Genomic DNA, 24,150 nt, shown 5'->3' with positions numbered 1-24,150 from the left:
CAAACTGATGATTAGCAGTTTTGTTTTCAGAACTTATGTTTACCCTTTTGTAAAAAAAAAACATAAGCATATGAGCAAATAAAGTGATTATACATTAAATGTTATAATTAAATAATGAACATGGATTGTTATTATTACTTAAAAAGTTTTGCAATTATTCATCACCTCAGATTAGTCAGAGTGGAGTCTTCCACGTGACTAAATCTGCCTTCGTCAGAACTTGGTGATTTTACTGTTGGCCAGTTCGAATCGAGTGCCGGCGAGTAACTGGCAACTGACGTAAAGGTACTCTGGCTCTCATGAAAATGTAATGACTAAAGATTATTTTTTGTAAAGTTATTAAATATACATATAACACATTCTGGTACATTACGTTACACAATAATCCAATCTTCCTTTTTAATGACTCATTTTCTTTGCCAATTGTACTTAATGTCGAATGGTAGTTTGGAAAGGGAGGGGGTGGAATATAACTTCAATAAAAGAGTGAGAGAAAATGTGAAAAAAAATACATAAAGCACTTACGTTTTTTTTTCTTTCATATTTTTAATTATTTATTATTATTATTATTATTATCATGTTATTAATTTTGAGAACAGATGTCATCAAACTTCGTTATCTATTAGGACTAAAAGTATATTAAATCAAGCCAAAGAACGATAACGCTTACAAAACCTGTTAAACTCACCTCTTTGGCAAGCCTTCCATTTCCAACTCCTCCCCCATCTTCAACCACATTTCTTCAAACTTCTTCGAACGAGTTTGCTGAGTTTGTGGCGTCACTGTCAGTATAAAAAATACAGAAATAGAGAAAATGAACAAAGGAATTACATCTAACCATGTTTTATATTACTTTCGTACAAAATGTTAGGCATTTAAATAATAATGCATGAAATAGTCTTTATATTTTTAATAATGAAATTAACGAATCTATGCCTACTCAGTTTATAACTTGTGAAATACCCTTTACTTTGTTATGTTTCGGTCACTAATCACAACCCATTTAGGAGTTTTAAAATTGTGAAAAAAATTGTATTCTTAAACTCTTAAGCTTAACAATTAATGTACCTGTAAAAATGAAACAAATTAAGAAAAAATTAAGTAATTATTTTAAAAAAAAAAATATTTTTACTTACAGAAAGTCAAGGAATTTTTCTGCCATGATCAGATTTTTTGTCAATGATAATTTTTGTTTGCAAACACCCCATTTATATATACTTTCGGGTGGACGTTTGTGGGTAATGATTGGGTGTTTGGAGTTTCGTAACACTAATTGATGGACTGAGTAATGACCGAGAAGTGTCCACATTGATCAGATTCATCATCTGCACCCCTTTAAGTCACGTTTGAAAATACCGCCCGGTTGTCCAATACCTGCCCAAAGGACCCGACCTGAAGTATTTCCTGGTCGATATAGGTCAGGGTGTATGCACTTGTGGTATGACGCGTGCTCAATTATTAAACACCGCTTTTATACACGTGACCCAATACTTAACTCGGTTGATGATGTCAGCCTTACTGAATAATTTTACACAGAAACATTAGATATATGTATTATAAATGTAGTTATGAAACAAAATCAGTCATTGTATTCCTGCTGTATATTATATATTCCTACTAACAAGTAGTTTGTTAAGAAAATAAAATATGACACAAGTAATTTAAACCGGTATACAATACGTATATACACAAGTACAATATATGTTGTGTTAGCCCACATCATATGCTCATTATCGGTGGGGTTTTTCATGTCAAGGGAAATGAAAGTTGGTGCTGAATTAAAAGTGTTTTTTTTTTAATTTTAACATATGTACATAAATATTGCAATACCTACTACGGCCTTATAATAATTCTCGTGATTGCATTTTCATACTTCACTTGAGTCGTACAATGAAATATGCTTAATTCGATAAAAATCGTTATTTTAAACGAATCAACCATATACACTCTGTACCATCAATAAGGTATTCCGAATTAATTATTGCGGGTTCTGATAACGCAACGCATTTATCCTGATCAAAGGGGGTTTTAAAGACCGATCTACCGTGAAACCACACATTTATTAGAAGGTGGTCTAATTTGAATGTTTTGTATTACAGCCTCTGATATAATATACTAGCCTCTTTTTTAAGTAATGTTGAGAAAACGTTAACCTCAATTTGCCCTGTACGTGTTAAAGAAGGAAAATTTACTATTTTGGCTGACCTTATTGTGTTGATTTAATTTTTGTGTCAGCTTTAGAATGGCCATTCTCTCTCTTGGGCGCTCCTAGCCTTAGTCTGACATTGATATAAACAATAGTGACTTTTGATATTTACATTTAAACATTGAATAAAGTTTACGAAAGATTAATGTAAATTAATTTGACATTTGAGCATAAATCAGCCGACAGTATAGCAATAGAGGATGCTATAAATTTGTTTGTATTATCCGAGCCGTGTCGTCTACTTTGTTATTCCCCCCACTTCGGCCCTCGATTTTGGTGAGCGAGAGAGATAATAGAGTTAAAAACTCTTTTACAAACTTCAAACGTTTTAAGTGAAACACATAACTATTAACAGTTGAATTATTAATATTTTTTTTAAACTTTAGAGAGGTGCACTACATTAATGTTTAACACATCAAATGGTTTTATGATGTAAAAAGAATTACATCTACTATATTAACACTAGACTTAATGAAGTATGGTATACTTATGTGTCTATTTTTTTTATAAGTATGGACAAGGATATGTATACTGTAAAATGTATTCGGTGTGAAATTGCAAAAAAAAGTCAAATATGGTTAACCGACTCATCTGAAATAGTGGCATGATCACTAACTATTAAAGCTGGTTTAATTGTTGTTTCGCTACCACCGAGCAGTAAGGGGTATAGTCTGTGGGCTATAGGGGCAGTGACGTCATATGGACCACACCCCAAAAGTTCAAGATCAACGTCAGGTCAGGTCAGGTCCAAATCAAGTCAAGGTCAAAATCAATTACAGATGATCCTGACCTATATCGCGACTGGGTACAAGGTCACAGAATAAGGAAATCGACCCAGGGACAGAAAAGATCAAGGGTAAACAAGGTCATAAACATTTGAGGGCAAGACACACTCAACACAGTCCGAGGTCAAACCGTCTGTGGGCACATACATATATAATCGAGGTAAAGGACATCTGAGGTCCAAAGGATATACTTATCACATAGAGGAGCGTGTAAAGTGAGACTTGAAAAAAGTAAGGGTTCTTATTTCATACTATTAAGGTACGTTTTTTACTATCTTTAAGTTATTATATGTAAAAGATAACTTCGTTTAGAAATATGTCTTAAAAAGACACTACAGCTCATTTTCTGCAAAAATAATGAAACAGAATTTTTTACCACAACTTTCTCGCAAAGTTGAAGGAATGACTTTTCAGAAAATTATAGGTTTTAAAAGTAAATAAATCTGTTTTAACCGTAAACAAATTGTTGTTTGTAATAGTTTTTGACGGTCCTATAAAAACAAGAAAGGAACTTCCGGCTGATCTTCAATACGAGGTGTAGAGATCATTAAGGAACTTACATGCTTCAAGTTTTCAGCATCGATATATTTTTCACCATTTAATCCATTAGTGTTTAAATAAACACTCTCCATAAATGTGGAAATCGAGCTGTAATGTCTCTTTAAAACACAGAGGTTGGACAAAAATGTAACAGTACAATATTTGACAATTAACAACATAGAAAGGTATTTATTTCCTTTATTATAAAAGATTCTTTACTCAACAACACATGAACAGTCTATATATAGTTTTCGACTGGTCTGAACTTAGCAAGAGTTATTTCCCGTTATAACCTCAAGTTTTTTAAAGTTTTAAAGTCCAATGGAAACTTGTAAAGTAGAGAGCTTTACTCGTTTCTTCTGAGGTTGTTCCAGATCCCCATATTTATCTGTGAGATAATTTACTATTATATCATATTGCTGCATGTCCAAGGATATCCTCCTCTGCAACGTTTGCAGAACTTCAAACTCCTTGCACGCTTTTACATGTATATGAGGGTCCGTAAACCTCCTCTCTAAGGCCTCCATTTTTCTCTTTTTATTTTGTCTGTAAAATATAGAAGCAAAATGTAATAAAAGAAAAAAGAATGGTTTGTTATTAACATATATATTAACTGACTCGCATAAACCAAATGATTAAACGATCTACCTAAACGAAGAGAGGAGAGAGTTCTCAGCTTTCCTGGACAAAATTGAACCAGAACTTGTTCCTGTCGTCGTTGGTGGCAAGTTTTCGTCCTGTGTTGATACGGAAGTTTTTTTCTTAACAATGTTGTTGGAAACAGCGAAGAAATCTTCATGTTTATCCGAGTCGCCAATTTTGTTTACTTCTACGTCATGTCCGCCCATGTCTTATCTTGACCTTTTTGCCGCGTTATTAGAAACGTTGTCGGCCTTTCTTGTTGTATTTTGTTTTCCAACCAATTTAGAATCACTGTCATCTGCCGATTCTGCTTGCACCTAAATCAAGTTATTCATTGCGTCAAAGGATTTCTTCATGGCCATCACAGCCGAATTTTGATCAACCATGAATTTTTTGAACATTGATTCGGTAACATATTCAGTGTTGTGCACACTATTTTGTTCCCTGCACACATCATCTTGCGTTGCTAGGTAAATAGTCGTGCCAATAATTCTTGCAAACTAATAATCTTGATTCAGTGGACCCACTTCTTTCGTAATCTAGGAAATGATTGTGTAGTTTCACTTTTCTTACTCTTTAATTCCTCTAAAGAAACGAAACCAAAGAAAAGTGTGCCAACTATATTACTACATGTACACCTGCAACAAACAGAACTGAACCTAAACACTGAATTTAAACTAACAAAATTCTATGCATACATTCTAATATTTATGTTTATATTAAATTGGTCAAATAAGTACATTCCAATATGTTGATGCAGCTACAAACAATAAAGAGTATTAACTACATGTGAATTACAGAAACAAAACATAAATTTCTCACTGACCAAACAAATATTACACGTAATATCTAACGAATCGTCAATAGGAAGGATGCATTATCTTGTCTTAACCTGTACACAAGAACACCTCAAGGCAAATTCAGGTATGGTCATTCTACCTTTTCAACAGCTGCTTATTTTGTTCAAGAGTTTCATCGACCAAAACTCAGGATTTTAGTTTTTAACTGGTGTATGTAGAGGCAGACACACTACAAATACCACAGGAGGGCTGAAAAGGCGTAATTCTTGATGACATGTCAATTCAACAAAGCATTGACATTGTGAGATCACGTGACAATCTCTTACTAGTAGGATTCAGGGATATGGGAGATGAAACAAATTCAATTAAGACGATTAAAGAAAAGAAACACCAACAAACCCCAAGCAGTCACATTTTTCAGCTTTTGTATTTGCCCTTTTTGTGAGTCAACAAGCCAGTATCAGTGATTTATAAGAGTGGAACGCCCTATAACCTGTCTACATGTGGACAAATACCCGCTGTCCAACAAGATTTACGCGCGAATATGTCAACAATATTGTAGAGATCGATATAAGGCGGTTCCATATCAGTTTTTCAAAATTCTCTCAGACAGAGAAACAAAACTAACAAAATACCACAAAGCCCTTCTCGAAATTTAGTGAATTATTAAACCAGCAAACTTATTGTAAGTCATTCTCCAGTACTCTCAAGCGATTTGTCGTTGGGTAAATCTATCTTTCCCAAAACGGGAATATACGAAAGTGAAAGCATGAGTATATCCTTTTATATATAATTTACCGAGGTGTAGTAAGTATGGAGTCCTCTACATTAATCTCTGTCTTTTTTCTGGTTGAGGAGGGGGTAATTTTTATCATACACCGGTCCCGATGTCGAGCCACTAAAGGTACTTGTAGCGTATTTCAAAAAAATAAAATATTTATTCAAAGATATATTTACTCAAATGATAAATATTTTTATTTAGAAATTGAGGTTCATTGTGCTGAGGTGAGAAGCTGTTGTATTGTTCATAAATAGATATGCTGATCAAAACGGATTGCCTTTTACCTGCTGTCTCAAGAGCCCGTGGCGACACATTTTCTGTACTGTTGCCATGCACTGAGAGTAACACGTCAATTGATGATAAATACAAGGGCACCGCAAAGCGGAGCATCCCCTCGCGAAATGAAAATATTGTGCGTGGATATGCATTATTTAATAATAAACATGTTTTTTAAAGACCAAATATTATCTTGTTAAAAAACAATCTGAACTAAAATATTTCGTTTATTCCTATCCTCATGCACGCTCTGTTTGTATCCATGGGGGATGGTTGCATTTACATGGTTGTACATTTGCTCCATTACTAGGAAAATACACCACACACGTGTTAAACTTTAGTAATATAGTCTAATAAATTATCCTTATCCAGTGACATACATTACGCCTGTGACAAATTAGCGTAGGCAAATTTAAAACAATATGAGCTGCATTTTTCATGTTGAATTTTTTTTACAAAAATGTTCTTTTCTACTAAAATGACAAAAACATCATGGTTTAAAATTTCTGTTATCCATATTTCCGTGGAAAAGGCTGTTAAGAAGCCTTATTTGGTGCAAAATTGAATTAGTGTCGTCCTGTACAAAAATTGATTTGCTATATATTCCTTAGAAGATCATACCAGATCATACTCCAGATTATACTCCTTCCATAGATGGAATAGTTGCAGACAGTCATGTTCAACATGTGCATGCATCAGATGAAGTTAGAGATGGTCCAGATCATACTCCTTCCAGAGATGGAATAGTTGCAGACAGTCATGTTCAACATATGCATGCATTAGATGAAGTTATGGATGGTCCAGATCTGAAATGATGCCAATTGTTAATACATTTTTGCAGAAGGATAATGGAAAACTTGCTGCCCATTATGGGAGACCACTAGAAGACTAATTTCATAGATTTTCAACACGACATTTTTCAACAGTAGCAGTGAGAAGGTAGTCACTCCCCCGGTCTCTATGGTTCCCAGCACTGACAGTAGCAGTGAGAAGGTCGTCAGTCAATCAATCTCAGTGGTTCCCAGTACTACTTCAACCATTCACCCTCGAGTGCAATTCCTAATTGCCACCCCAAGTGAGACTGCTAGCCGTAATGTGTCCCACAGTACAGGAACTGATAAGGAGACCAGTAACACCAACACTGCCGGGAGCAAGCATGGGAACGATGACTAAAAGCTACTCACAACGATTTTGGAAAGGACAAAGCTGAAGTTTTAATTTTTCTGCGACCCATTGCAAGATCAATCAAAGTACTGAAGTACTGACGGGAGTTCATTTTATCAATTATTATTTAACAGGTCTAGGCAACCTCCGTTTTTGGAGGATAGATTTTATCCTCCGTTTTTGGAGGATAGATGTATGCGCCCCCTGGTGGATCTTTTCAGATGAAGGGCAATTAACTCTGTTTTTACAAAGGGAGTTAACTATGAATAAAATATAATTATTATACTATAAAAATATCACCTTATTTAGCTATTAATAATTATAATTATTGATAATATTTAATAAATATTTAAGTTAAATAATTGCAGGGCTGATTTTAAAGAAAAATATCTTATGTGAAGACTCTCACATTTTTTTTCAATATTCTGGATAATTGATATCTATAACTGGTATCATTTTGATTAATAAAATTTAACAATGTCTTTTTGTGTGAAGGGATTAAATTTAAATGATACTTAATAACATGTGAATTAATTAGAATAAGAGCTACAAAGTTCCTAAGGTATATGCAAACATTTACTTTGTACATGTACAATATAGCAGATCAAGATATCTCTTATGTGTCTCTAAACGTAAATGAACTCATTAATGTTTTAATGAGTAATAAACATCACTATTTTGTGATTTTTATTAAATGAAACATGTAAATAGTATATGTCATTTGTAAAACTGAACACAGGAAGTACACACTTTCAAAGCATATTGTGAAAATACTATACATAGAATTTCAAATTGCCGCATACAATCATTAGTTTATTCCCTTAACTTTAATTCCCATATGGTCTGGTGCTTGCATTTTCTCATTAAAGATATGCACGAAGCCTTTGAAATATACCCATGCTATCCTCCAAAAATGGAGGATAATTTCACCCACAATGCAAAGTGACTTTCCATATATGGTAAAAATCAGCAGCCATCTTGAAATTGAGCTATCCTCCAAAAACGGAGGTTGCCTAGACCTGTTTAAGAATCAACGATAAATGCATGGCAAGTGGTTTCATATATTTATTTGATTTACACACATATTTAATAATATAAATACTCGGACTCTTCCGAACAGAATTTCGAGAAAACCCCATAGGAATCATGTCATGTAATATTTCAAGATACTTATAATTCCAACAACGTATGTATACAGTGCTGCTATCGTGAAAGTTGACAAAACTATCCTATCCTATCCTATATCCTGTATCCTGCATCCTATCCTGCAAATAAGCTCTATCCTATCCTATCCTATCCCATACTTTCAAAATATAGGAATGCAAGTTAAATGAAACGAAATTTAAAGATAAAATGATTTTATTAATTAATGTAGTACTCAAAATGAATAATTAAATCTTAAAACCGAATATTCATCGAGCGGGATAACTTACTTACCTCTGCTACGGTAAAATTAAATCGTACGCGGAATGGACACAATAACGTAAACAAACAGGTAAGCGATTAGATTTTTGATTTAATTATATTTATGCATAAAAAACAGATAAATAACTTCGATGCACTGATTGAGGAACTGTTTAGTCACATATTTTTTTTCAAATTATTTTCTTATCACATACAACTGAGCGTCATTCTCATTATTCGAGCGATTCGTTCGGCGATAAATGTAAACACGATCTGAAAATAAGTAATTCCTTTAGGAAGTTTATATCGTTTATAGTTTAAACCACTCGGCGGTATTTTTAAAGTATAAATTCTTAAGCATTTATAGCTAGCTAACATTTATTAATTCGATATGTTCAGGTTAATATCGGACAAAAATACTGTTACTGGGCTTCGAAGAAATTATATTAAACGTGCATCAATGTCTGATTCTTGTAATATTACATGTTTATCTTTTAAAATGCCAAATTAGTCATTTATAAATTCAAGCTTTTATTAATTTGCAAACTTTAAATGAAGTAAATACAGAAATATATTTCTGACGTTGTCAAATGTTGCAACGAATTTTCGCAGTAACTCCGTACTTGCGTACGCATTGACAAAGATGTAGCGCCGACATTTTAGCGCGCATTAATGTTATGCACCACGTTCTTGATATAATAATTATTCTTAAATGGTTTAACTTGTTAAACGTTTTAAATTGACGTTGAAAATACATTGTTTAGCCAATTTTCGTTTCGCAAAATAACTCTGAAATTTATACTCGAATCTGATTGGCTACAGGATGCAGGATAGGATAGAACTTAATTTTTATATTTCTATCCTGTATCGTGCATCCTATCCTATCCTTGTCAACTTTCAGGATAGCAGCACTGTATGTAATCGAAATATTTCTGGAAAATTGTATGGATCTAAGCAATATTGAACTCTAGCTTCGTTCAACCAGACGCTTGGCCGTGTCCGTTAATCTCCGACAAGTAAGGGAAATTCTCTGCTTGTCCAAGATTTACGGAACCCACCGATCGTCTGGTTGAACGATACCATAGTAAACTCTTGCGTAGGAATACATACATGTACCACTACAAAAAAATGTTTCAAGTGTTTCCTACCGTTTAAAATCTGACTATTTTCAAAGTAACAATAAGGTAGTACAAAACAGTATCCGAAAACAATCACTTCGGAAATCCTCGCGTAAGTCAAACGTTTACGAGATGCAAATTTTCATGCGTTTTTAACGACGCTGTTTGTAAACAAGTGCAGACGATAAGTATAGGCTACATGTAAATGAGATGCTGCGTCTACGAGACTACCACGGGAGGTTTTAGGGGGTGCAGTCAAGAAATTCAAATCGAGGTACACATTTTCGAAAGCAAAAGCAAATACCGGTAACTTTTAATGACCATAATTATTTTTAAACATTGCCGTCTGAACCTGCTGATGAGGAAGATGTAACGTTGTATATGCGTGGAAACCAAGACGGAGTGGAGAGAAGGACGGCGCATTGTGAAGCTGGGGTATCTTTCAAAACAGCTGTTTTGTTATTTATGCACCCCCCTTCATTTAAAAGACACTGTGCGTGAAAGAAGATATGGCCTAGGCTCCGTACTTCACGTACAGTGCACCAACTGCAGCGCCGTATACCCGTCGAGACAGGGAAGAGGGGACCTACTGGAGCCTTCGACATAAACACCAAAGCTGCCCTGGGAAATATTTTAGTCAATTTGAAATTGTTTTTTAATTCTTAAAGATGTGGTGCCAGATCATTGAGCCCCTCCCCAGAAACATTGGGTAAAATATTATTGATATGTATTATTTATAAAATCATGCATTATGTGCGCTAAAACAAGTCAGTTAGAGCCTTACTGCATTTAATTATATACGATCGTATTCATCGTTGAAATACCAATTTACCTGTACATGTATGTAACATTTTGGTGTAGAGACGAGTGCACTTGACGCCTCTTTTATATTGACCAATCAAAATTGTGCTTGCGGTTGTGACGTAAAACATTATTTATTCTGCAGGCCTAGTTGCATTGTGTCGTCTTTTTTGAAAATCCCAATAATGAATTACAAATGTGTATGCATAAGGTTTGGAGCATCTTTCCAAATCAAGGGTTTCTGATCTGCACCACTCCTCACAAGGAGCAGAGTGGACGGAAAACACTTGGCTAGTGAAGATGGGTTCGGAAAGGATTGTCATGAAATTGTTTTTCGTCCAAATTCGCCCTTTCCGTACTATAAGTTAACTCAGTAAATAAGTTAAAGTCTATGAACACGATAAATATGTACAACCTAGGCCTATGTTGCTTTTATTTGGAAGCGGTATGGTCTGTACATGTATTTATCAGACTAAGTATTGAATTGATAAAATTGAGTTGATTTAATTTAAAAACGACACATAACAGTAAAATCAGAGACAGATTGACAAGTGAACACGTCTACTGTAGAACACGTTACCCAGTCATTACGTATGTTCACATTCAGCTGTACATGTACAGTACGAGTATAGGTTTTTAAAAAAACCCAGCTTTTGACGAAAAATATATACCGATATATGGAATATGTATATTAGGTATTTAGATAATTATGTTTTAACACAAACCAACTTACCACGCAAGTAGTAATACTAATGATGATTAAGGCCAAGGCCATTGATTAACTGTACAATGATGATCGGTCAGATCAGACGAATCATGATGCTGTACATACATGTATTCATGTAAACATGCATGTGGAAAATCATAAACAAGATAGAAAAAATATATATATGTAATACATATGTGCATTTTTAATCATGATAATGCACAAACAGCTCTTAAATTGATTTCAAATTTAAAATAATTTTTTGTACACTTATACAGGAATGATTCATGTAGGCATGGGCCCAACACATCTTGTGAATTTTCTGGGGCAATGCAACATTCCTCCACCCTCAGAACCATTCATACGAAAACATGCAGCAAAAGTAGGAAAGGCTATCACAGATGTGGCTTTGGAATCATGCAGAGCAGCTGAGGTTGAGGAAAAGCAAACATCAGATACAGTAAGTAAAAGTTTGTTTTCAAAATTTTCAATGACTGGAATGATTATCATCAAAGGACCGAGAAGAGGAGCTAGAATTTGACGTGGCTGACTTCAGATCTCAACCTTAAGATGACAATGTAACTATCGGAGAATTGTTTTTAAAAAAAAACAAGAAAAATTTCAGGTATTATTTGTTTACAAAACCAAAAAAATAAAAATCAGTCCAAAAAACTAGAGAAATGAAAACAGGAAAAGTCGTAATCAAAGACACTTGAAACCAATTTCTTTTCCACAAGAATCGGATTCATCAGAAGATGATAGCAGTATTCAGGGAAAAGCAGCAATGATCGACAAATCTTTGAAATGTTGCTCTTCGCGTCCAAGCAGCATTTTAATGTGGTTTTGTATCAGATCTTGATATACCTGGCCCTTCAGGTGAACAAACCATTAAGGCATCTAACATGACATCCAACAAGTCTGAAATTCCAGGACCTTCACATGACCTTCAGGGCCCGGTTTTTCGAAAAGTGGTTAAGTCTAACACCGTGTTAACTTTGTGTTAAACTCGGTGTGAAAGTTAACCACATGGTTAAACGTTTTTCAAAAGTGTGTTAGGGTTTAACCATGTGTTAACTTTAATCCACCCCCAGTACCTTCGTTAAGATTTAACACAGTGATTAAATATGGCCGCCAGTGTAATGATTTTGCCACTTCAACTCAAAAAATTGGTATAAGAAGCATTTTCAAGAAATTCTAAAGTTTAAAAAAAAATTACATACGATATAAGATACGGAAAACCAACCGGCTTGACATGAAAAGTTGCAGTAATGAAAATCCGTCAAAATTTGTAGGCATGAGAGCGCATACAAGGTCAATTTTTGGATAAAACGGAGTCATTATTGTGGTCAAAGTCCCTTAACTCCAACGAAAAGTATTGACCAATGCTGATTTTCAAACTTGACCAAGGTAATAGTGGTATAAACATTTGGTATAAATTTAATGAAAAGCCGTCAAAATTTGTAGGCATGAGAGCGCTTACAAAACAGTGTGACGGACGGAAACACGGACGCCCGGCATTGTTATGCCCCGCTCCGCGTTGCGGCGGGGGACAAAAAATATGTGTGCTCAGTTAAATGTTCCTAACATCATTATAAGTTACAACTGTTACATTGAAATGACGTTTGGGAAAAAATGTTTATCAAATTACTTTTAGGGGGTTTATCCTCAAAGCACCTCTCTTTTAAAAAATATCATATTACCTGAAACCTACATTGTTATTATCCCTTTCTTGTATAATTGAGAACAATGACCAAAGAAAAATTCACAAGCCGGTCGGTGGCCTAATAAGAAGTGCACTGTGTGAGTCTCCCGTTGTTCATGAGTCTACTTCTCTAATTTTAAGAAATTATAGTCCTTGCTGAAGGCGGTATTTTCTGTTCTTAAAAGTTGTTATGCACCGTGTACTCCCGATAACTATATCACTTAAATGACATACAACTTAATACCTATTGATGCCCTTGGTGGGAGGGGACAGTTTTTCTTATACAATTCATTGTAGCCAAGAGATGCATGTCTTCAGAACTCTGTAACTAGAAATTCCTCAGTCCCCATTCAGCACATATACCTTTTATTCACTCTTTATCAGGCCAATCACCAATTTCTGTAAGCATTTTTTTAAAGGATTTACTTATGTTAACCTTAGATCCTGCATGAATACAGAACTTTTTATTGTTTCTAAAGCATGCTTAAGTGATTCAATATTCTGTAGAGTTAATGTCTTGTCGTTGGCATGTTGTATAGTTTTTACTTCTTTTTCCATGAAGTTAGCTTTAAAGCCTTGTATATTTTCATTATTCTTTAGTTTTTCAGATAAAATTTTTTGATTTTATGACTAATCTCACAGCATATCATTAAAATCACATACCATAACATAAATTTGTAAAAGATATGCATGAAATGACTGTCTCACTGTATTTGTTTTATTGAATTGGTATGGAGTAATTATAATATAATAATGGTTCTTATACTTAAGTGACAGTCATTTCCTTATATATACATGTGTTTATTTATATTTTATCTCAATTGAAGAGTAAATGCTGTCTCTCTCTGCTCGCGGACTGTTGAAGAGACTAGGAAGCGGCTACAGGATAACAAAGAAAGAAGGAGGCAGGCATGACTGGTGGTGGCCCCCCTACAGATGTCACTTTTATACCCTGGGAATAGCCTGTCAGTAATGTATATTTACTTCAGCTTCACTATGATAATGTTTTATATTAAAATTGATGTGTAAATTAAGAAGTAATAAAAAGCCTTATAAGTGACAAAAAATAATAACTTTTTCAGTTAGGGTAAACTGATCGTGAGTCGGACGCGATCGTGAGTCGGACGCCAACTTTGTTCAGCATCTACGCTAGCATTATTTATCGTATGAATAAACTTTCAACAGATACTGCTTAAGTTGTCATTTAGTTATTAGAGTTATATTGATATTGAGTCGGATGGTCTGTCCGACTCAAGAACACAAACTAAAAAAATACAAAATTTGTTAACAATTTGAAACTAATTGGGCAATTTTTTTGAAAAATTTTTCAAACTCACTATTAAAAATGTATAAATAATATTAAATAATAATAAAAAAAATATTTTAGAGAGAGAGGAAGAGAGAGATTTGTACATGTTCCAATATTTTGAAAGTGTCTATTATAGTTATGAAAATATACTTTCTGAACATAATTCCAAAACATATTTGAATTCAGTATTTCGTTTTAAAATTAAAACAACTAATACTGACAATTAATTAAACGCGCTCACCTATCGCAAAATATTGTCATTTCAGACAAAAGTCAGATATGAAGAAAGTTGCTGTTTTTGGTGTCGATGCAGTGGGCATGCACCAGTGAGGAGGTACACTACTTAGGGTTGGTGAAGTGTACTATGCCAGAAACGAGCCTTTTAACCCAAAAGATAAACGAGCCTATCTGAGCCGAAAAGATGCGCTTCATGTTCCTAGGCTATTTGAAGAAAGTCTTATTCGTGATAAATGTTACGTAAAACCAAAGGGAGCTGCTAAAAATGTGGTCCTCTCCAGAAGTGCAACATCCGGTTTTTCACTGCAGATGGCATAATAGTTCAATTCAGACAAGTTTTAGACAAATATGAATTAAAAATAATGGTGATTTTAATTTCTACATCATTAATGCTTGTGTGCAATTGATACATAAATGAAATAAAATGCAAATAAATTAATAAACGTTAAATATGAATGTGTTGTTTTATATAAAATTACGATTCATAAAACGAGCTTCAAGTCGCAAAAAAAAAATAAATAAATAACAGAATGATATAAAATTACTTGTACATTAAATAAAACCCTTTTTAACTTAAAAAAAAACGCGTTACAAATGCTGATACGAGAAAACACAATTAAAACAATAAATACAGAAATATTGCCCTGTTAGTTTAAAATATAATAAATATACAAAATACGCTACCAAAAAAATAACAAAAATGAAAATTTTGAAACTTTACAGATGCTAAGGTGTCCGACGAAAAAAAAGAGAGTATATGGAGCTTGGGACCCTGAAAATATGCGCAAGGCGATAACTGAAGTCAAGTCTGGTTATTCCTATTTCCGCAAAGCCGCGGAAAAATACTCTGTCCCCTCCTCTACATTGACAAAGAGGATGGGGTTTGGGTCTCAAAACCCAAATTATCTACTAAAGATGAACAAGAGTTGATAGAAACGGCGAAAGAGAGGGCAGCTCTAGGTATAGGTTACAGTAAATACAACTTTATGCGTGCCGTAAGTGCTATGGCGAAAGCCATAAATGTGCCGTTCAAAAACAAAAGTCCATCTGAAATGTGGTGGAGACGTCTAAAAAAAAAGACACACTAGCTTTTCTTTGAGGTCCCCAGAAGCAACTGCTTCAAAAAGGCATGTTTCTATGACAAAGGAGAGGGTCGGTAATTTTTTTTCTTGCAGAACGAAAACAATTTACAGCCAGAGCCCATTTGGAACATGGACGAGACAGGGCTCACAAAGCTCATAAGCCAGGAAAAGTTGTTGCAGAGAAAGGGGGCAAAAACAGTTCATGCCAAATGTTCCACTCAGCGACAACTTGTCACTGTAATCGTCCGCGCAAATGCAAAGGGTAATACAGTCCCGCCCCACTTCATAATCCCTGGTAAAACTAAACGTAGTCTTCTTAGTTACGATTCTGAATACTTGCAGAAAACTGAAATAAAAAACGCAAACATTTCCCTCTCAGAGTCTGGGTGGACTAAAGATGGAATAGGGAGGTTGTGATTTGAGTGTGAATATTTGATATTGTCTATATGTCCATTATCAATATATGGAATAGAAGTTGGAGCCGACAAGAAGAGCGCACTGTCAGAGAAGTCAGTGGTCCATCTGGGGACATTTCTGTACCACCTGGGTTGATACTGTGGAATCATTAAAATTCGTGGGGGCCAATTTTCGTGGATTGTGTATTTTTTGTCCGTTCGTGGGGACGTAATTTCGTGGATCTCTTCGTTTTCATTTTTATTAAGAAAGATAACTCTGGAAAGTTTGTTTGCTGACACGAGTTATCTTTCTTTGCGATAGTATAGGTACATGCTGTTTATACCGATACTAGGTATTAAGTATTGAGTAAAACTCAGCAATAAATTCGCCAGAAGGCAAAATAATCTATTTAAAGTGTGATTTTTTTCTTGGTCTGGTCATTTTTCTCGAAGATGTCGTTGAGACAGTGGTTGACTACAGGTAAACTCAAAACAACAGCACCAACAGTTCCTGGTCTGCCCGACCCCGGGGACTGTACAGAACCTCGGGAAGCGGCAGCATTCCAAGCTGCAAATGATGCAGTTGAAACTATTGTTACAAGTACTACCGATAGTCTTCTCTCGACACCTAGGAAAAGAAAGCGGGGTGAATATAACAACCTGGACGAAGAACAAAGGGCTAAAATTGGCAGACTCGCTGTTGAAGACGGTGTTGCAAGGGCAACAAGGCGCTTTATGACCAATTCTAGTATTAAAGTGTCAGAATCAACAGTAAGAAGCATCCGAGACCGGTATCTAAGAGCAAGAAAAGCATCTGGTATGTCATAGTATTTATATAACTTTTATATAACGTAAATATTAAATTACATTAAGCATTGCGGCATTTTTTTCCATAATAAATGAATATAAATACGCAATAAATATGATGCATTAATTTTAAAGGGGATTCACATCTCGCTGCTCTTCCCAGATCCCCTCGAGGAAACACTTTAATGCTTGGTTCCTTGGATAGCGAGGTACAAAACTGGATCCGCCAAGTACGGCTCAACGGGGGTGTTATCAATTTGAGAATCGTTATGGCAGGGGCGGAGGCTATTGTGACCAAGTTCGACAGAAAAAAATTAGCCCGGTTTGGGGGCCACATCGAAATTACTAAGCATCTTGCTAGGTCGATTATGCGCCGTATGGGTTTTGTAAAACGGAAAGGGACAAAAGCTGTTAAAACTTTACCAAGTGATTTTGACGACATCAAATGTAAATTTGTGAAAAAAGTCAATAATGTGGTGAGTGAGTATTCTGTCCCGGATTCTCTTATAATCAACTGGGATCAAACTGGATGCCAGCTCGTTCCCGGGGGTGAGTGGACAATGGAGGAAAAAGGATCAAAGCAGGTTACAGTCGCCGGAATTGATGATAAACGACAGATAACACTTCTTTTAGGAATAACGAAATCGGGAACTTTACTTCCCCCGCAACTAATATATGCAGGAAAAACAGAGCGCTGTCTACCTCAAAGTGTAGAGTTTCCTTCTGATTGGGATATCACGTTCACCGAAACTCACTGGAGCAACGAAAGTTCGATGCTTCGATATGTGGATAAAGTGATCGTGCCCTATGTTAACGAGATTAGAGAGGAACTTCCGTTAGATCGAATCAACCAGAAGGCCATTGCTATTTTCGACATTTTTGCTGCTCATCGCACGAATTCTTTAATTGAAAAATTAAAGAGCCACAACATTCAGCCCCTGTATGTCCCAGGCGCGTGCACTGACAAGCTCCAGCCGTTGGATGTGGCCGTAAACTACGATTACAAGGAAAAGTTAAAAGCAGAATTTCACGAATGGTATTCAACCCAAGTTTTTGAATCGCTTGACCGTGACGGTCCAGGGAGTGCCAATATCGATCTAAAAACATCGACACTGAAGCCTCTACATGCTAACTGGGTAATTAACACCCATTATAACATGTCAAAACGCCCAGAGCTGATAAAGAGCGGCTTCCAAAAAGTGGGACTGTAATTAGTTGATCTATTATTCTACTGAGTAGTAATTAACATTGAACTGAAATATTAAATGTTATAAATAAACCTTTTCTTCTTCACACTGCGTTCTAATATTTTTTGCTGTAAAATACAAACGTTATCTTTAAGAGTACTCTGCGTTCTTTGCATTGAAATATGAACATGAAAATTAAAAATGCCTTTACTAGTACTTCTACTTTATGCGTACATATAGAGATTTGTTTATTTAAAAAAGTACAAATTCAGTGTCTTTATTCGTTGAGGATGTAAATTCGTGGGGAAGGGGTACCCACGAAATCCTCGAAAATTGAGCCACCACGAATTCTAATGATTCCACAGTAGTTACAGGTTTTAGTATTAAATGATGTATAATTTTTCCTTATTCATATATGTGTTTGTTCGTTGCAGAAGTCAGCCATTTATTTATTTTTGTAAAATTTCTATCAGTTAGTAGACTATATATAATATTTAAAAAGCAATTGAAGTTCTGTTATATTTGAATTGGGACATAAAAGTATATTTAGTTATTTATTGTCAAATATAGAACTAATAAATAATTACTATCTAAGAATTTTATAAATGTGCAAAGCTTTTTTTTTGAAACCAGAAAATGTGCAGGTGGATGTTGTGACTGAAGCTAGTAGTGGTATATATGATGCTCTACAACACACTTTATAGTTATATAGTAAAATCGGCCTAATTTACTATATATTCTTACCAATTATGCTAATAAGATGAAAGGATTTCTCTATATATATTTAAACCAAAGGCTCACAATAGTCTCCATCCACTCAGAAGGCTAACTCTATATATTTATACCAAAGGCATACAAGAGACTCCACCCTCTCGAAAGGCTTACCCTAGGCTTACTCTATATAGTTATACCAAAGGCTCACAACAGACTAAGTCACTCAGTTCTATCTTACTTGTGACTTCATCTATTCAGAAAACTCTATCGATTTTTATATATATACCAAGGATTTACAGAAGGATCTACATAGTCAGATACTTATTGTATATATCTATAATTTAAAGATTTGGAAAAATACACCCTTGAAATATTACGCCATATCTTACTACAAATATGTATGAAGTAAAGGCTAATATTATATATTTGTCCCAAAGACTCGCATAGGACTTCATTATGTCATTAGAACGTACTTGCAAAGAATGATAACTCTAAGCAAATATCCAATACCAGTTAACTCCGTTGATCTTGATGATTTCAAACATCGGTTAAGAAAAAACCCAAACAAAATAACAATATAAACGAAATACATGTTATGATAAAACATGTTTTAATTAAATACATCAATTTTATGAAGTCTAACAAAACACACGATGTATCGTATAGTGGTTTAAATCATGGAAGAGAATATGACGTCACACCTTTATGACGTCATAATATACAGACAGAGCAATTGCGATTATCGAAAAATAATTGCAGTTCCTCCGTACGGACTTGCAGTGGGAAAGAACAATGGATATGCAAATTATATAAAAATGAAACCCAAGCAAGTGATGAACACAACAATGACAACTGAAAATAAAGAAAAAATATTTTGCTCAGTATGTGAAGGGTTGCATTATCTTATTTAAGGCAATAGTTAATAATAAATTTAAGTAACATCCTCACTCCTTCGTTTTTTCAAAAATAGGTATGAAAATAGTTTTAGTCATTCAAAAACTTAATAAGTATAAGTTACCTTGAAATCTGAAGTGAAAATTTAAATGGCTTTGGTATATCAAGTGATAAGAAATTATATAGCCACCCCATAAAAATCTGTGTTTTTCCTTAATCTAAGTGGATATCTTCTTTGATCATCAAGTTCCTGTGTTTGTTTATTTACAGATTCATTTAAACAATTTTGATTATGGAGGTGCACATGTTGCAGCATGGCTATTATTTTTCTCAGGAACAGTTCGACTGATACAGAAATTCTACTTAATACATCATGTACACCTAAAAGTGTTCTTCTTATTATGTCAAGATGCTGTTTACATATGCGAGAAAGCCAACTACGCCTACAATGAATACACACAAAGTGACAATAAACTTTCATTTCTCAATTCTCGTGCATTGAACTGCTCCTCTACATCGGCAAAATGTGCTTGCTGAAGTCTTGTCCTAATTATATGTTTATTAGCAGACAGATGAGATAAATGCAGACGCTGCCAATCGATAGGCTACTCAAGCAGATTGATACTACTGAAAGCAGAGAAAATAACAGAGTTATGTTGCCATATAACTTATATATAACCCGGTCACTAAAATGTTTAACTACTTTTTAAAATCTAACCCAATAACAAAACTTCTGTTTAAAAAAGGAAAATTAAGAAATTTAGCAATGCAATGTTTAATCACCTGTACGTATCATTTAATTATTATTACTTTGAACACTTTGACATTCATTAGTATTAATTCAGCAATGCAAAGTTCAATTACTTGTACATATTGATATTAAGTTTTAGTCAATGTTTTTCTTAACTTATTTTTCAACTTCCTTTTATTAAAATTGTTGTGTCCTTAATAAGCAGACTTGTAAAAGATTTGTACTTTTTTTCCCCCATCAACATATATTCTATGTCAATTTTTTAAATATAATTTTCATAATCTTACCCAATAACAAAACTACTGTTTAAAAAGAAAAATAAGTTAATTTAATCACCTGTACATATTTTTTTTTAGTTTAATGTTTAATGTTTAGTTTAATTTTCTTATAACTTGTTATTTCATTTCATATACATGTGCTGTTTACGAATTTTTAAAAAACCAAAATCCTTTGCCGATTCACGCGCAGTGCTGCCCAGCTTGGAAGTTTGCTCAGCAGTTTTTGATTTTCAGAACAGTCATCCAGGATCTTGAGGCTTGGAACCTGGGCGTTGCATCTCGACAAGCTTGTAGAAATTCGCCAAAATCTCTGAGAGCTTTCGATTGCCCTTCTGAGATTTTTGGCAAATTTTCTAGTCTCTTACGAAATGCTTTCTGTATAACAAATGGGTAAACATACCGGTCTTGGAGGACTTTTCTTGCGTTTTCATATGCAGAGCCACTTCCACTCTAGAAGAATCAATGGCCTGCAATACTTCACCGGCAATGTATCTTTTCAGATAGAAAAATCTTTCTTGCTCTGGAATGCCCATTTGATGATTATTTTAAAGAATATTCACATGAGTTTCAAACAGCTTAAGATAAGATTCTATCGGTTACATATTAATCACTCTGTAGTACGTTTTTCTTATACATGGTTGTTCGTTTCAGTTTGGAAGCGAACTCACTGCTGGGTCCCACCCCCCCCCCCCCCTCCCCCCTCCAACCCATCCTCCTGCCCCGCTGACAAGTGCTCGTGCTGGATTTTTTTTAATTGGCGAAAAGATATCCAAATCTGTCAAAAATCATTTTTTGCGACTTCTTATTTGTAACATTTCCTCCTTTACGTGTTTCTCTTTCCCACCCGTTTGTTTATATTCGGTCAGTCTGTGTTAATTCAATCGCCACGTGCGACCGAAAATCTTGTGTCGCTTTAGCGCACACAAGTCAGAACTATGTAATTGACTAACAGTTGGAAGGGTGCTTTTATAAACAATTATACTATTATTCGAAGTCAATCATCTTCACATTAAGATGTGAAATCGTAACCTGAGTATACGGCTTATAAATTAACCTGTTAAACACGCTAAACTGCTATAGTTATGAACAGAATAATTCATAATATATTATACTTGAAAGTTGGAAGTCAAAGGAAATTTTGTTCTTGGGAAATACGACTACATTATGCACTGCTGTCGATCGCCATAGAAATCATAAAAGTTCTGCAAGTGTCGACAGATTTCTTATTTCTTTGAAAGACCATGATAGTTCACTTGACTTGCCGACTATAATATAGCGACATATCTGCCTCCCAAAAATATATGCGCTTCTCAAAGTTACACTTAAGTGCGTTATTGGGGATTTTATTTATTGCTAATTGTATGAAAATTGATAAAAAAAAAACACCCAAAACGTTGTGTATTATTAGGTTATAATGCCACTTAATTTACTTACAAGGTTAGCTACAGCCAGTGGAATACTAATTTCAATGAACAATGAATACCTAATATACTAAAATACACGATAAATAGTTTCCAGAACTATATTACTATGCATGTGTATATGAAGGTTGCACCCTCATTTGTATGGCTGTAGGTGAGAAGGTAAAGGTGTATCGATGTACATCCGATGTATGACTGCACATACGGATTTCGGACCGTGGCTACAGACGATACCCATGATAGTCTTTTAATACATTAATGCGCAGTTTGATCTAGAAACTGACCAGTTTCATAACTTCTTCGAATTTCTCTAACACGGACTGTCTAATTCCTTCCCAGAATTCCAATTTACGCAAGCGCAATTGAAGTTTTTTTTTCAATTTCATTAGTCAACCCACTGACATAAAAATAATGATTTTGCATATTATTACATCGTCGAGAGAAGTAATATTCATATCTGTAAATAAGGTTATTTAATTTGCGTTACGTAGCGGTGTCTCCATGAAACAGCACCATCTGGTGTATAATTTTAATGCTCGCTTTTGCATAAATTCTCCCGCTGATCTTTTTTTTAGCTGATTATATATTATTTTGAATGTCCAAGTCTACTAGTGTCATTAAATAATATCAGACGACACACATTTCCCTATTGAAAAGTTCAGAGATGCCGTCAATTTTGACTAATTACTAAATTTTGTCAGCACGTAACAATTCTAAACTTGCACATAGTCTTCAAAAATTTAGAAAGATTTAAATAAAGAAGTTATCTTAAAGAAAAGGTTACGTGTTTTGTAGGCGGGTTCGGTTTTAAAAAAGAATACAATTCCTGACATGAATCATGAGTACATACTGTTTATAACAATGCTTGCTACCCTTTGACAATTGAACTCGCCATTAAACATCTCATTTTTTAAAGAATTTTTGAAACGATTACACAAACTGTGTTCGACATATAGTTTTCCTAAAACATTTTCTCCCTTTCGTTTTCAAAACACGTTTTATATACAGGCTTTCAATCACAACACGTTTTTATTTAAAAAAAAACAGAACTGAAAGTTTAGTAATTATAATCGTTTGACACCATATCACATATATTTTCAACAAGCAGCAACAACGGAAGACCTACTCGTGGCTCTGCTCTAGTTAATGTTTATTGTTTTAATTTGTTTTTAACAATATTGCCCTTGCCATGACACCTTTTTACGTTTGTCAAAGTAAAGTATTAACGTTTGTCAAAGTAAAGTATTAAAATGATATTAAGAGAGCTTATTAAAATATCTCATTCAAATGATTTAATTTCACTAAACGTGTTAAAAAATAAACAAATAAACATAAACCAACTTTCTACATCCATGTTCATTCAAACTGATATTTATGAATTTATTATTGTAGCAAACTCATTGAAATTAACGAAAGGACTCTAACGATGTCAAACGATAATCTTGCGAAGATTTTCCCTAACAAACAATTCAGACCGGTACGATAACCGGTCTGAAAAGAAGTGGAGAGATTTGTGAAATGTAAGTTAAATTTATAATCTTTTATCATTTTAAAAAAACTATGTGATATTTCGCCTGCTTTATTAATTTGTAAATAAATTTATAATAATCTTATTTTTCTTTTCAGAGATGTAAATAAGGCCAAGATGCGAGAAACTGTGAGAGTCATTAAAGTACCCTGACCCTAGTAGGAAGGGGGGGGGGGTTAAATTCGGCACTTTAAGTTCAGTTACCTTAAAAACAAAACATGCAAAATCATTTTAGGCCATATTTTTTATTAACATATTTGGAGGGTTTTTTCCCCATACTGTTTCCCCAATTTTGTTAATGTTTATCCTTGCATTTTAAGTTTCAGTCAAATAAGTCCATCATGGGTTTGCATACTGGGATCAGGGTACTTGAAAATGTATGTATGAGTGAGTGAGTAAGTGAGAAGACACTATTTATGTATTTGAAAATAAAATAATAAATAACCTGAATTATATATTTTTTTGGGTGAATTTGAGAAGGCATCGTTTTCGTCATGAAACATTTCCATTGTTCTGCAAGAATGAGTTATTTGTAGACTATTCCGAAAAACTTGCTTACAATTGGCGTTTAAAATTTGGTAAACCAACATGGTAACATAATACCTTTTAAACGATCATAGGT

At 34.4% G+C, this 24,150-nt stretch overlaps 2 protein-coding genes across 2 annotated transcripts; one reads left to right on the top strand and one right to left on the bottom strand.

The window, feature by feature from the left end:
* Positions 1 to 3,475: 3,475 nt before the first annotated feature.
* LOC128173329 (uncharacterized) lies at positions 3,476 to 4,487 on the bottom strand. The gene is made up of 2 exons (XM_052839029.1): positions 4,180 to 4,487; positions 3,476 to 4,077 (listed from the first exon to the last, which is right to left on the bottom strand). The coding sequence occupies exons 1-2, from the start codon at positions 4,377 to 4,379 to the stop codon at positions 3,843 to 3,845; spliced, it is 435 nt and encodes a 144-aa protein (XP_052694989.1). The 5' UTR covers positions 4,380 to 4,487; the 3' UTR covers positions 3,476 to 3,842.
* An 11,623-nt stretch (positions 4,488 to 16,110) lies between these two features.
* On the top strand, positions 16,111 to 18,303 carry LOC128173286 (uncharacterized). Its single transcript, XM_052839000.1, has 2 exons — positions 16,111 to 16,765; positions 16,891 to 18,303. The coding sequence occupies exons 1-2, from the start codon at positions 16,402 to 16,404 to the stop codon at positions 17,964 to 17,966; spliced, it is 1,440 nt and encodes a 479-aa protein (XP_052694960.1). The 5' UTR covers positions 16,111 to 16,401; the 3' UTR covers positions 17,967 to 18,303.
* The last annotated feature ends 5,847 nt before the right edge of the window (positions 18,304 to 24,150 follow it).

The sequence above is a fragment of the Crassostrea angulata genome, chromosome 2, assembly GCF_025612915.1.
Source record: "Crassostrea angulata isolate pt1a10 chromosome 2, ASM2561291v2, whole genome shotgun sequence".
Taxonomy (NCBI): Eukaryota; Metazoa; Mollusca; class Bivalvia; order Ostreida; family Ostreidae; genus Magallana; species Magallana angulata.
The sequence above is the reverse complement of the archived record's forward strand: the minus strand, read 5'-3'. Positions and strand labels throughout refer to the sequence as shown.